Raw genomic sequence first — 15,838 nt, forward strand, 5'->3', positions numbered from 1 at the left:
AGTCAGGAAGATTTGTATGATAATATCTCCTAAACAGCACAGCTGAAGAAGTGTATTGCCGCAGTACAGAAATGTGGTAGTACAGCTTTTATTCCTTTTTACCTTTCATTTTCACTGGCATAATGCATGGTGAAACCTAATGTGAAACTTGGAAGCATACCAGAAAAGGACACTACCTGTGGAAGAAATAAGTGCTGTCAGATATGTGGAACCCTTCTAAGGAAGAGAAAAGAAGCTGATCCATTCCAATGAATTTGTTAAATTAGGCTTTTTAGTTTTCAGCCTACGCTGGTGGCTGCAGCTGAGCCCTTTAGGCTCTGCTGGCTGTGAACAATGGAGTTGCAGATTTTTTTTCCTCTTAAAAAAAAAAAAATTAAACCGATGCTTGGTATTTGTGATAATTTTGGCCCCTCCTACTGTGCCAATTGAAACCACTCCCTACATAACCAAAACAAATCATTCCCCATGATTCTGAAGATATTTTACATTTCAGTACATGCTTTTATGCACTGAACTACATTTTGTAGATAGTACATTTTTAAAAAATGAAAGTACTTTTTTAGGAGACAGATAAGAATGACTCAAACAGCACCTCATTTTCGGAGCTCAGAAGCACAGCAAAATCAATCTTGAAGCACTAACCTGCTTAAATTTTAAATACTGGAATACATAATCTAATAATTGCTTTAGTATTGAATTCTGTTTTCTATTAGAAAATCCAATAGGTAGAACATTTAAACTGCTGTTAAATGTATTTCAAATTACATATTTATGAATTTAAAACTTATTAATCTCAAATCATACCACAGACTTCAGATCTGATCTTTGAGTAGCTTGTTGTACTGTTGAGTAAATTTTAGCACAGGATTTATTGTACTTATATGTGTTCAGGTTCTGTATTTTTTATTTCAACTGTGCCTTCTTTCATGGCTTGGATGACTTATATTTCCCACTGGTTTGACGAAGATGATTGGTATGAAGGACAACAAAGAGTAAGAATTGCTTAAAGTAATATTTTCTCTTTTATTATTTTTATATTTTTCTTCTTTAAGGTGTTCTTTATTATTATATTCATAATATCAAAAGTAGTATTTCTATAGTGGTATAGGAAGAGATTTTTAGTAGTTTTAGTGAGGTCTTGAATCATAAATAAAGCATATCCAAAATGAATTTTGGATATAAGTGAAGCATAATGAAGCATATTGAAATGAAGCATATTGAAAATTAACGTTGCTAGCTGGATAAAAGGTACTGGAAGTGTGACAACCACCTACTTACATTTTTTAGGTTGCATAATTTAACAAGTAGTAATTTTTTAATATGCAATGAGATGGAAAGCAACCATTTCATTTTGTTGTATTAGAAGGAATTAATATACCATGCATGGAGTAAAATAAAATAGTTATAGTAGTAATAGGGTAAGCCAAAAATATTTGGGAGAGATTAAATTCACCTAGGGTCATTTCCAAGTTGTATCTTGGATAGCTTTATGTTTTTATTAACATTTTTCTGAGGAGGAGTTGTTACTATGGCAACATTTGCAGGATAACTTGGATTTATTTTTAGCATTTATTAACTGCATGTCTACAGCTGCTTTCATAGATTTATGGTGGGAAATGAATATAAGTCACATTTCTTTCACTGTATTAAACTCTTTTATGGTACCTTATATTTCTGTGATTTCTTTTTCTTGTTTTCAGAGTATATGGTCAGCTAATTAGTTAGAATGCAGGAGATGCTAGGGAAAGCAGCTGCTTTCATTGTATTATTTTGTATTACTTGACAATGCCATCTATATGCTCATAAGTATAAAAAAACTGGCAGATATTAATACTGTTCCACTTTTCTCATTTTTCATGTCACTCATGATATGGATGCTTCAGATGCAGAATTACATTTTAATAGCTGTCATCAGGGATTCAGATGTAAGAAGTGTCAAGAAGTAACTTTATCTGAAATCAGAGCAGTCTTGGAAATTTGCCAGAAGAAAAGCAATCTTCTGGTGATTGTTGTAGCTCTGGATTGGAAGATGAGAACAGAATCCTATGCAGACTCTTAGATGCTTCATACTGTGATCAGACATGGTTGTATGCATATCTCTGTGTATTGCACACATTATCTGCAAACTATGACTAAGCAATACTCCACCGATAATGGCTTTGTTATCACTGCTAGATGGTTTCATATTGATTAGGTGTGTAGTCCAACACTTCTGGTGATTTATTATTAGAAATATCAGCATTTCTCCATGCCTGGAGAATTGTATGGCTAGTATGGCTCTTTAGATTATTTTGTTAAGGTGGCACAGTAAAGGGTATTCTAATTAAATGTACAAGTACTATAGTCAAGACAGTCAAAAGCACTACTTTGTAAGACTTACTAGGTTACATTTTTAATGTTATTGCCTTATGTTTTCTAAGCAGGGTATCTATCTTGGATTAATACATTTTGGGTTTATTTTGAGTGTTTGTTTCTGAAAAACAGTTTCGGGCTGTGATTTCAAGTTTCAAACTTTAAGGAAAGGTCCAAAACTTCTTCCTTTGTGAAGCCAGAGATCCTGTGGTTAAATCAGTTCTGGTAGTGATTTGGGTCCAAGTTTATTGTGGAGGTTTAAAATGGCAGTGAACACTAGTAGAACATTTGTTCATTTCAAATAATCTTTTAAATCAGAGTATTATTTTTTCCTGGTCAGTGTCTAGATAAGCGAATGCACATTTTGAACACTTGCTACGTTGTCATAGGTAAGGAAATGTTATCTGCAAATTCTGGTTGCAAGAGTCTAGCCAAAGCTTCTGGTATTGTTGAGGAATCTTGTTGAAATTCAAACAAGAATTCATGTCCAAGGCACCCTCTTCCTGACTATGGTTGGCCTTCTGATTATCTGGGAGCTATACATGACCTGTGTGCCATGAATTGTATACAAAATTAGAAAAAAACTTTTCCAATTTTTGCAAACTATCTATGCTGCTTAGTGGTAAGCCATCAACCAGCCTGGCACTTAAATAAGCAGTAGACTGCCTTGGTAGAATTCTCCTGGAAAGTATGAAGGGCTTCACTTGTGTAGGGAAGTACATGTGTAAACCTACATAATTATTATACATTGTTCTATGTTGTGACTGTCACTACTGTCACTACTAATATAGGCAGACTTTGTTCATCTTTTGCCCAGAAGCAGTTGCTTGAGTAGTGTGTGTCTCAGACTATTCAGAGACCTGCAGTAGTAACTGCAGTTTAGTAAGCCATGTCAAGATTGCAAATTGGTTAGCACTTTGCAGTACTCCAAAGTAGGAAAAACTTTTGTTTGTTTTGTCAATTTTCATTTTGTAGGTTACCTATTGGCTTTTAAGCTGTATACCAGAGTATTTCCATATATACCAGAGTATTTCCAATTACCCTTATTTGATGGGTCAGGAAAAATTAATGAGAAATTATTTTCCTAACATGGCTATAATGTGCTTGGATTTTCCCAGTTCCACTGGAAGAACACCAGTACTAATTTCATTTGTGTTTTTTACATGTGTCTCAGTGCTGTTGAGGCAGACATTGTCAGTCAGAAGTAATTTTCTGCTCTGGCTTGCAGACATGCCAACCTTTCTTCACAAGTTTGAAGACCTTTGTGCTTTTAGCAAGATAAAATGATTGTCCATTATCTGGTGCTGCTAATTGGTTTCAAATTCATTACCCACTGGATAGGGTAATGAATTTGAAACTCTGTGGTTTACAGGTGAAATTTTCAACTCCAACGGATTTCCTCCCAAGGGTAAATACCAATGTTTTCAAGGAGAAATAATGTGATATAATATCACATTATATCACTATGTGTATTATATCACTAAAGATCTTACTAATTATTATGTTATCATTGATTTGCTGACAAAGATATTGGTACCTTGGGACAGTATTGTGGATGAGATATAACAGTTTTATATGTCAGACATACAGGAGTGACAGCAAGCTTTCCATAGAAGAAAAGTGACAAACCTGATGGAAAATAATGACAATAGAGTGAACAGAAGCAGAGTACACTAGCACTTTACCTCTTGTAGCTGTTAAGAATCTACACTTTGTATACTCAGAAGCATATTGATTAACATAAGGCTACTCTACATCCACTTTTGTATACATGCCGTATTGCATATTTGGATAGGTCATACACCACATGGACCATAATCAAAGCACGTGTGAGCATCTGTTGCTTGTGCTTGATGGTTAGCCATTTACTGATACTGATAACGTGCAAGCACTGTATTGGTAATGAAAGTGTTAAGTGATGGGTTTAAAGAGCTATTATTATTCTACAAGTGTTATCATAGTGCAGTTGGGAAATACAGCGAGCAGTGAAATACACTGAGCAGCTGAAGCAGAGAAAAAGGAGTTAGATTAAAATTAAAATGGTGCCTGTTAAAGAGCTGCAGTTGCCAGGCTACTGGCACTGCAGTTTTGTGTGTGGTGTGACACAGCACTCAGTCTTTTCTCCTGCATCCTGTAGTAACTGCATTATTTGTGAACATCAAGGTTTAGTTCCTCCATCTGTCAAGTAAAGTGATTTCATTCTGCAATGAGGACACTATTTTCAATTTTTGGGACCAGCAAGGTGTTGGAATGAACATGGAAATTCTAAAGTGCTTTGCAAAAATTGATACCTATGCTAAGGTAGGGATTATTAGGCATTTATCTTTTAAGTTATTGATATAAAGCCATGGTATGTATGTAGTCAGTTCAGTTGTTACTTTTAAATAATATTTATGATATACCAAATTTCAGTTTAATGTGGTTGGTTGTTGGGTTTTTTCCTATATTAAGGAACAAGGAAGGACCTAGAATGTTGCTACTTCTGCCAATTGAAAAGAAAGGGTTTTGTTGTCCTCCCTCTTTCCTCCATCTCCTTGGAAACTGTGAGCACACACTGCTAGCTTTCCCAATGTGGTATACGTTTTTTACATGCACAGGTTTTTGGTTTTTTTTTCATTGTATACTTAAGAGTCAAATATAATTACTTGTACATCCCTTATTTCAAAATAAAATATTTTTTACAAATTATAAAAAAATCTCAATTGTATAAAAATGCACCATGTGTGAAATCATACATATTTTCAGTTATGCTGCATTTCTGCATTTTTGTCATTTTACTTAGGCTGTTCTGATGAATACATCTTTCTCTTTTATATCTGCTTACTCTGTTAATTATGCTTAACAGAAATCTATAATGTTTGAAAAGATGTGCAGGAAATTGCTTTAAGACATGATACCTATGAGAGGGCAAGTCATTATTCCACTCAACTGTCATTTCTTCTTCTAGATACTGTCATTTTGAATTTCAAGGCAAATGCTTCCTCTTGTAAAATGGTATATTATTACAAAGAGCAGGAAATAATAACAAATTTTAAACAATAAATATTAGTAAATAAAATGCAAATTCTGTAACAAAGCTCAGAATATTTTACATATGTAACTTTTTTACATATATTCAAGTAGGGAAAATCTAGTCAAAGTTTAAGAATACTTATTAAGCATGAATTCTTGACTTAGTGAAATAATGCTATATTACAGAACAACATTTTTCATCTAAAATTGAAAAATTTCATCAATTAGCAGCATTTTTGTAGAGATTACTGCAGAATCCTACAATACAAACCTATTGTTACTCTAAAAGAAAAATCTGTGGAATTCTGTTTTAGCATCTGTAAGAGATCTTAGCTTTACAACTAATTTTACATGTAATTAAACTGCAAAGTAAACAAGACTTAAATAATATTTTCTTACAGATTAAAACTTCATCAAATCAAGAATTCTTAGCTTCCATATGAGAAGGTAAAAAAGAGTATCTGTACAAAGTGAAAAAAATCTTTTATTGTTATGAAATAAAGCCTTATGTAGTCTTAGGTTCTATATAATTGTCAATTTTTTATCAATCTTACACTGATGGTTTTCAGGTGGCGAACCTGCAAACTAAACCTATGATAATCTAATATTTTACAGCTAATTCTCTCCTACTTCACCATGGCTTTTCTTTTAACTTTCCTTATCAATTGGCTGACATACCTAGAGTTTTAACCATTGTTTTCCCTGGAATCAAGAGCAGAACCCAAAATTTCTAGTTCCAGGTATTCTATGCTTTCCTAAAATAGTAATCTAATCAGCTGGAGGATCAGCTGGGGGACTTTAATCTCAGTAAAAGTGGTTGCTAATGGTGCCAGTTATTTTTTCATAGGAACTAGAAGAAGTCTGTTCTGAATGCCCCAAATCAAATTATTTCTCTGCATGTGTGATTTACACTTTAATTGCACAGAAGAGACTGCTGGAATTTGTAAATTTACTGAACAGTAAAAGAACACTACATGAAAAATTAGAAGTTTGGAGGCTATTTTTGCCACTTGATGATGCTGATTATTTAAATAATTAGATAAATTTGTCTCTGTGGAACTCATATCATTTAGAACATGAGATGGATTGCAAAGAAGCTGCAAGATTATGCAATTTATAGAAATGTCCTTTCTGGAATCTCTAATTTGCTGCAGAAGTCAGAAGAATAAATGTTATTGACAGACAGAAAGGAAGTCTAATAGCCAAAGCCCTAGTCTGCAACAAAGCTATATCTTGTAACTTGATTTTCTGTATGTTTCTGTTCTGCTGTTGCAGTCTCTTTTACCATAATTTTCAAATTTCAAATTTCATTTCAAAATGAAATGCTCAAACATGTGAGCATTTCATTTCCTTCAGTCATTTGGTACTCACTCAGAATGTTTAAGCACTTTAATTAGGGTCAGTGATATCTTTGAGATGATCAGTCTCAAACATTCAACTGATCCTGATTTTCTGCTAAAGAAACCCCAAAATAAGTCACTCTCAATTTTTTCATTTACTTTCACACTTTACAAAGTGAGAGAAAAATTATGTTATGAAATTTGCTACCTATAATTATTCATTACTGTTTACCTCCCAAGCAAATACACCAAGCAGAGGAGAAAAATTAAAAATAAAATTAATCATTCAACTGTATTTTTATCCCTAATATAAATGCATTAAAATAAAATTATGATAATATTTAGGCAACCGGTTTTTAGTTGATACTGAACAATAGGTTCCTTTGAGTTCTGTAGATCACTACTGCAACACCTGTATAAAGTTTGTTCTGTATGTGCCTTAATACTACCATCATCTAGAAAAATATTTCCCCCTCTATACATTTGACATCAGGTAGGTCAAGACTGATCTACAGCAAAGCATTGAGTAACAGTCGGTTACTCAATGCTTTGCTGTGCAACATCTGTGCTAAACTGTTGCACAGCAATGCATGGAGTAACCGACCCTTTTATTTCATCAACAGTTGGTCCCTCAAAATGCTTGATTGCTTTTGAAGTCTCCTTTCTTGTTAATTCCCTTTCCTTTGTGGAACTTGAAACGGTACCTAACACTTGGTAAATTTAACATAGCTCTCCTCCTCTTTCAGGATTATGCTCTTAGCTCTTTGACCTAAAAATGTCATCCTCCATATTCTATGTAATATTTTTCCACCTAATGTCCCCCAGTCCATTAATCTATCCACAGCATAAATGTGACCCTGAGACATTCTGGTACTAGGTAATGTGTTGACATTATCCTGAATGAAATGGGGGCTAGGTAAATTATTGGTCTGGCCCAGCAAAGCATTTCTTGCATTTTTATGTTGAAGTCAGTTTTCTCACTCTGAGCACAGCTGGTACTGTGAGACTTGTGGACAGAGAAAGCATGGTTTGCTGTACTATAATGTTACCCTAAGCTTTGCTTTTGATTTTTCACAGCTCACTTCAATGTTTTTTGTTAAACAGTAATTATTAAAATTTACAAAGCTTCTCCAGAAAGGATGATAATAAGGAGGATAATATGACAAAGATTTGTTCTATGCAAGTGGTTTGAAGACCTTTCTACATGTCGGTTTTACTTAAAACTATTGGTATATGGTTTATTTTGTCTAGCTATCAGTGGGAGATGAATGGGAGAGCAGAGGAGGCATCAAACTGTAATAGAGAAAGTATTGAATCAGACCACAGAAGAAAACGGACATGATGAACAGTTTCAGCTAGTACAAATCAAGAACTATTCAAGTTTTTATGGATGGGATCCCCCATCCCCCTTTTCTTCCAACTGGATTGTTGTGAATGGTATTAGGCACCCATTCTTATGTGGCACTGAAGCCTCTGAACATCTACTTGTATTTATTTTGGATACATTAATTTGTATCTCATGCGAGTTATTTTTTTAAAGTAGACATTTATAAATTATTTATAGGAACAAAAATGTATTATTCTATTCTTTAATATTCTGTCATCTTGGAGTCTAATGAATTTCTGTTTTAAAGGCAAAAATGTCACATGTGAAACAAGTGGGACTTTTAGCTGCTGGATGTCAGCCATGGAACAAGGATATATGTGCCGCTAGTGGGGACAGATTTGCCTACTGTGCTACCCTTGCTGTTTATATTTATCAGGTAAGATTATTCTTGTTTATCAGTTACACTGTAATGTTGTTGATCTCACTTTGAACCCTTTAAACAAATGTTTCTGCAATGCTTTTGCAAGTATGGTTGCTGCTGAGAAGATGTCTATGTAAAGCTCAATATTCCATTCAGGATACCCTTGAAGTTGTGTGTGTCAAGAATTATTTTTAGAAGACAGGCTTACAGTGCAGCAAACATTTGAGATGAGTGAAGCTCAGTGATAGAAGACTGTGTTCTGAGGGAGAAATGAAGTAATACCACAATTACATTCAAAGCTGTAGTATAAAATAGTCTTTAGCACAGTGGATTAAAATGGTTCCAAATTGTGGATTCAGTGACCCACCTTTATTTCATTTGGAGCCCAAACACCTCAGCACTGTGGTCTTCTGAAGTTTTCAGTTGTTGTATATCAACACCTAACTAACAAATAGAAATGCTGTGACATGGAATTTTCAGATTGAGAAATATGTGAGGAAATAAAGGATATACTTTAAGAGCTATACATGTAGTAGGATTAAAATGAACAAAATTTACTGTGTCATATTTGGGCATTTTTTTTATATGTATTTTTAACTGTACTAAGTTATTTTAAAAATTAGAAGGATTTCAAACTAATTTTTATATTCTTTCCTGTTTACCCCCTTGGAGATTACTAAATTATTGTTACCATGCCTATAAATAAAGCATTTTAGGATTGTTTGAGTACACTTCTAAATGAAATATAATAATTTATGAGTGACAGGAAGATAGACATAAAACTGTTTTTTGCATAGTTGGATATCGGACACCCCTTCTTTTCAAGTCAAATGTATGAGGATTTATTTTATTAAGATGTGAGGTACTGGCAATAATTGAATACACTATAAATTAATCCATAATTCTAATACTGTTATATGAAGTATTCTCCAACTCAGAGGTATTTAAAGTAAGTTAACAAAAAATGTATTTCTAAAATGAATTTTACTATTTGTTTAGCTGGATCACCGATACAATGAATTCAAGCTCCATGCAATTATGTCCGAGCACAAGAAGACAATCACAGCCATATCTTGGTGTCCCCACAACCCTGACGTGTTTGCAAGTGCCAGTGCAGATAGTTTAGTGATCATATGGAATGTGAATGAGCAGAAGGTTGTGGCCAAGCTGGACAATACAAAAGGTATTTTTGACATGGAGATCTGTTTTATCCATACAGTTTTATCCATGGGTATGAGAAATACTTGATATAGTATAAACTCTATAGTTGGTAGGTTGGAGTTTTAACAATTGCCTAGCACAATAAAAATTGCCTAACACAATCTGACAGATTCTTGTCAGATTTGTTGTCATTCATTCTAGAAAATAATGATAGTGTATTTGAGTAAATTGCCTTCAACCATCTTGTATTTGATAAAGAAAGACATTATTCTTTTTCTCTAAAGAACTTAACCAGTTCAAGAATTAACTTTGCTAGTGATTTCTTGTTGAGCAGGGGAGAAAAAAACATCCCAAAACCAACATTATTTTCATCACTGTATAAAAGGATAAACAATTAAATTTTAAAATAATAAATTTCACAATGACTTTAGCTAAGTGAAAGCAAATAAAAGGTAGCCTTAACAGATTCAAGTATAAATCATCAGTGAATTTGAACAACAGCTTTTGTTTAAATACCCTAATGCTTGTCTACCTGAATCTTACCTCAGGCCTTGAAACTGCTGGAGATTGTATTACAAGTCTAGGGAGTTAAGCATCTATGTTACAGTTACATTTCCATGCCCAGTTCTGATTTATGCCATTTAGGTAAAACCAGTACCTGTATTTCTGTTCTTACAGTCAATCTCATCAGGTATCCTTGACTCCTACATTTTGGAAAGTGAGTGCAATCCAAGAGCAGTTAGAATCTCAGGATCTAATGAGCTATTTTGGGACTCCCTACTCTGTTCTCTCCAGAGCATTTAGGAATACCTCTGGAAATTTTTATATCTTGCATATCATGCAAAAGAAACTCCACAGTGATTTGATCTATTCCAAAAGAAATATTGTATCAGTTTATGCATAAATATAAATGCTGGTACTTATTTTTCAGTACATGGATTGTTAAAAAATCTACAGGAAGAAATGTTATTACTATTTTAATATTTTTAGAAACTAAATTAAGATAATATGTTTAAACCTTCTATTGATTTCTCTTTTAGTCCCTTTTACACTGCCATATAAAAGTGTCTAAATACACTTGAGGAATTTGTCTTACTGTCATTTATTCCTTCAGGCACACATGATTAAGTTATGAGGATTAATAGGGTTGGAGACATTAAGAACAAAATTCTTAAATGGGACTGCCTACACTTAGGTGTTAGACAATGGAATTAAAACTGTAATGTATCCAGAAGAAAGCTATTGAGAGCTCCCTTTTATTATGGAGCTAGCTTTCAAATTTTGTCACAAATATCTGCTTCTGTTAGATTTATCTCTAAATTTCATTGTATTTTGATAAAATAGGCATTTTGAAATTCTCAGTATTTTACTATCTTAGTAGTAAATAACTTACAGCAAAACATAGTAGTTGAATGAAATTCTGAATGAATGAAAGTATTGTTTGCAGGATCAGGCTTATCCTCTTTCAAATGTGTGATTGACTTTGGCACTGATGAAGTATAGATACCATTAAATACAACCCATCAAAGTAGCATAAGAGTAATTTGGGAAATTATTTTACTTCCTTCCTCTAGAAGTCTAGTTTAATTTTACACCGTAAGATGTTCACACACTTCTCTAAATTTCAGTCTAGCAACTTCTATGTAGAAAAATGATTCCTACTGTTTTTCAAGACAATTGCTGATACTGGGTCAAGGAATAGTACATGGAATTTTGTGTCCTGGTTCTTATAAAGTTTACCTGTATGTTTCAGGAATTCCTGCATCCCTTGGCTGGTGCTGGAATGCAGGTGATGCAGTTGCGTTTGTGTCGCACAGAGGTCCACTGTACATTTGGACTATCTCAGGACCTGACAGCGGGGTAACTGTGCATAGAGAAGCACATAGTTTCTTGTCAGATATCAGTCTGTTTAGATGGCATCCAAAGAAAAAAGGAAAGGTGGTATTTGGGCATACTGATGGAAGCCTGTCTATTTTTCAACCAGGTAAAAACTCATATGACAAAATATTTAGTTTTATATATGTATCTCTTGTTTCTCCATATGTAATTTTTCACTTTTTAAAATTAGATTCTATCATGTAGGTACATACATAACATATTTTCTCAATTCACAATATTCCTAGTCCTTCCATATCACAAAAATGTGCTTTCTTAGATAAAGAATTCAGAGCACTTTCTTTATGTCTCCTGCCTTTTGAGACCAAGATAAGACTGCATTTTTTTTATAACTGCAGTAAACACTATTTTTTTGCAAATGTTGACAGCCATGATCTTCTACTGAACTATATTTCCCTGCAAGTTTATTTTTCTGAATGGAAAGACTTGAATCTTTTGTTTACTTTCCTGCTTTTGCATTTGTTCTGGAGTCCTCTGTTTCATATTCTAGAATCCTCTGCAATTTTATACGTAGAATCTCACCTCATACTTATATTCTTAATATTATCTTCATGACTGTTCTGTTAAAGGATAGATGGGAAAATATTTATCTCTTTTTGTCTGAAATCCACCACACACACTTGTCATTACCTTAAAAATAGTCTAGTCCTCTGCCAAGAAGGTGTCATGTTAAGCTCATTTGAATGTAACATTTCACTTGCTTTCATAGTTTTCTTCAAAGGCAGGTATCTGTATTAGGTTGATTATTTGAATTTTTTTCCTGACTGCTTCTTCCTTGAATAAAAATTGATTTTCAGCTGTGTGAGAAAAACTGTTCTTTAAATTATGTCTTAATTTTACATAGAATTGTTCTCCAACAGCCATACAAAATTTATTTTTCTTCAGTTCACTCTACTAAGTTGTCACACAGGATGTCACAGAGATAGATTCTCTTGCTTCTGTAGTGCTGACTGAATTAGCACTGGCATTGGGAAAAGGAAATCAATTTTAATATTATAACAATTAAGTATTTATCAGACTGAAACTTTTCATGAAGTCTGTCTAAAATGATTTGAATATGGAAACAGAAATAATAGGAAAATATTTAAAATATCAAAATCATGTTCTGTAAATGAAAATAGGTTGTAGGCTAAAAAATCTAGGTAATGGCAGTTTTGTATGTGCCACAATTCAAGTTGCTGTAAAGAAATTGTTTAAGGAAAATTATTTATTACTGTTGGGGATAAAACTATTTGCATGAACAAAAATTTAGATTAGATTATCACAGGAATGCTGCCTTTCTCTGTATTTAAGACAGTTTTGTTTATTATTGTAATATTACACATCTTTATTAAAATAATTTTAAAATTAAAAAATATGCAAGTTCTTTCCTGTTCTCAGCATACATAACATTCTTCACTTCCTACAGAGAAATAAAACTTGAAAGTTTATACGCAGCTGGGTGAAAATCTTCTGCATAAGTAGCAGACTAGACAATGGTTTTTTCACTGTTGTTATCTACCTAGTTTCTGCTCCCATGGCTGTATTTTCTTTCTTATTAACTCTAGACTATGCATTAATGTATCAGAACATTTAGTGTAAAGAAAATACATGCAAGAATATAAGATTAATACCCAATTCTTAGGGAAGTTCAGTGCAGTCATATAGAGCCAAATGTTTTCCCTTTCATTTGTTCTCAAAATAAGCACAGCTTACTTAAATGACGTGTGACTCAGTTGCATGATTCATACTGTTCATGTCTTCTTTTAATGGAAAACAAAATTTAAGTTAGGGTTTTCATGAGGTTTGGTTTTAGACTCTTTTTTTTGAAACACAGGTAAAACTCAATTACTTTTAGGTAGATACTCATATTCTCCCACCAGGTGGTTGTACTTTCTTGGGGCTGAAGTGTTTGAAAATGGATGGCTTCAGTCACTCGAGGACTTTTTGCTTTTAGTTCTTGTATAGCTAGCTGAAAAAAGAGAATTCTGCTTTGTTGTTTGTTCTTGTTTTTCATTTCAGTGTTGATTTGCAGTAAAACTAAAAGGTGATCTGTAATGTAAGCAGGGGACATTGTTTATAAAAAGTGTGAGTTCTCAAGTTTTTGGCAAATTAAAGCAATTATCATACTTCTGCTGTTATTCTCAATGCTTCAGAGGAGTGAAAAAGAAATGGAAACAAAAAATTGGTTTATTGTTAATTGTTGTGCAGTCTTAAATTATTTCTCCCATCTCTGGTACCTGATTTTATTAAGTTGCCTTAGATGTAATGTGTATGAGTCAGTACTAAAATTGAAAATTAGATTGAAGATGAATAATGGAAGGTGTAGATTCCTTATTTCTAGAAAAGCAGTATCTTTTTTTATAAGATCACAACTTCAGAAATACAGATCTATTTCATTTGGACTGTACACTGCCTTATACAACTAAGATTAATCTCTCTGTAAAGAGAAAAAGTGGGCAATAAATAGGATATTAAAAATGTGGGTTTCAGTAATATAGATCATCAAGTGAAGCACGTAGTCTTTTTTGTAGGTGTCAGACTAGATACTTAATCTTCTGTTTTGGCTACAGAATCTATAAACACTTCATAGCTGCACACATAGTTTTAAAGAAGAAAAAATGTCTTAAGGCAGTTCTTCAGAAAAGCCCTTTACTGCCACAGAGTTTTTCTGGTTCTTACTGCCTTTATTTTGCCTATATTTGCTGTGGTGTGAAGATTTACTTGCACTCAAATGGCTTGTATTTTATGCTGTGCTGCAGAACTTTACTCACAGAAATTATTAGAACAATGTATATGATTTGACATACTTTCCTTTCCTATAAAATTATGTTTATAAATCCAATAGATGTTTCTGTTTCCTGCTGTATTAAACATAAAGTCAAATCTGACAGAAAAAGTAATAAGTCAAATATTGCAAAGACAGCTTCATTATTTTTATTGCTACAGACAATAGAGCAGGCTAGTAAAAAATTCAGGAAGGCAGGAAGAAATTATCTTTGCCAACCTTGTAACTATTGAAAGGATATATTTGATTTAATTTTTAAATAACCTGTTTTCTTGTGCACTTTCAAGGTTCTAAAAATCAGAAACATGTCTTAAGACCAGAGTCTCTTGAAGGAACAGATGAAGAGGATCCAGTTACAGCTCTGGAGTGGGACCCTTTGTCAACTGATTACCTTCTTGTTGCTAATTTACATAATGGTATTCGACTAGTTGATTCTGAATCTCTGTCCTGTATCACAACTTTTAGTTTTCCCAGTGCAGCAGCATCTGTTCAGTGTTTAGCCTGGGTTTCTAGTGCACCTGGAATGTTTATAACTGGAGGTAAGGCTTTTATTTCTTGATTTATACAAAGATAACAAATACAGGACTGAGTATCAAAAATTGATACTCCAAATTTGATTTTTTCTGTTTCATAATATTTTTACAATTAGAAGCATACATCAATTTTACAGAAAAAGACCATAACACAAAACCAGAAAATAATAAAACTACACTGAGCAGTTTTTTCATGTTTAAAAAATATTAGCTACATAAATATGTGACTTTCTACAATTTTTCTATGCTAAATAATGTTTTCCTTATGCATGCTTTAGCAAAAAAAAAATTAATTCCTTTGGGAATAAGAATAAAAATGCTTTGTACTAATTGATGTCACTTCAGAGATTTAAAAAATTAAAAGAAGAAAAGAATCTAATTCCTGCCTCTTTTCTACACCATAGTCATTATGGCTCAGATTGAACTAATGAATAAAGAATTTAAGACTAGCAGAATATTTTATAAAAAAAGAGGTAGAATTTATCTGTGTTTAAGTAACTAATGTTAATAAAGATTGTTGTTAATAGTGATATGGCCATGGTGGTGAATGGAGGATAAATAGGATGCCATGGATGTTACACTAGATGATCTCCAGAGGTTCCCTCTAACCCTAACTATTCTATGATTCTATGGAGTTGATGGTGCCTGCTTGTAAAATTATTTTTAGGACTTGAAGTTTAATTCACTGCTGTATTTTTGTATAAATCAGTCCTCAAACTACACACCTCTGTTTTGTTTTGTTTTGTTTTTTTTTTAACCTCAGATTCTCAGGTTGGTGTGTTACGTGTTTGGAATGTTTCACGTACAACACCTATAGATAATTTTAAATTGAAGCAAACTGGTTTCCATGGCTTGCATGTGCTAAGTTCTCCTCCAAAAAAAAAGTGTAAGTGTAATTTTGGTTGTTATTCTTTGTAATGGCTGCAACTTAAGAAAATCTTATTTATGAGTCCAGATCAATCTCTGTAGCATTGGTCAGCTATTTAGTTCTTAATTAAAGTACCTTCTGCTGCTAGTGCATTAGACAAA

The 15,838-nt window shown here is 33.1% G+C and overlaps 1 protein-coding gene across 1 annotated transcript in view; it reads left to right on the plus strand.

The window, feature by feature from the left end:
* Positions 1-881: 881 nt before the first annotated feature.
* WDR17 (WD repeat domain 17) overlaps positions 882-15,838 on the plus strand; it is a 48,534-nt gene continuing 33,577 nt past the window's right edge. Inside the window, exons 1-6 of the mRNA XM_041479854.1 lie at positions 882-992; positions 8,339-8,467; positions 9,452-9,635; positions 11,367-11,597; positions 14,564-14,815; positions 15,573-15,695. Of these exons, the coding sequence (XP_041335788.1) occupies positions 882-992; positions 8,339-8,467; positions 9,452-9,635; positions 11,367-11,597; positions 14,564-14,815; positions 15,573-15,695 (1,030 nt within the window). The remainder of the gene's footprint in view (positions 993-8,338; positions 8,468-9,451; positions 9,636-11,366; positions 11,598-14,563; positions 14,816-15,572; positions 15,696-15,838) is intronic.

This window comes from Pyrgilauda ruficollis, unplaced genomic scaffold (assembly GCF_017590135.1).
Source record: "Pyrgilauda ruficollis isolate IOZ18807 unplaced genomic scaffold, ASM1759013v1 scaffold5, whole genome shotgun sequence".
In the NCBI taxonomy this organism is placed as follows: domain Eukaryota; kingdom Metazoa; phylum Chordata; class Aves; order Passeriformes; family Passeridae; genus Pyrgilauda; species Pyrgilauda ruficollis.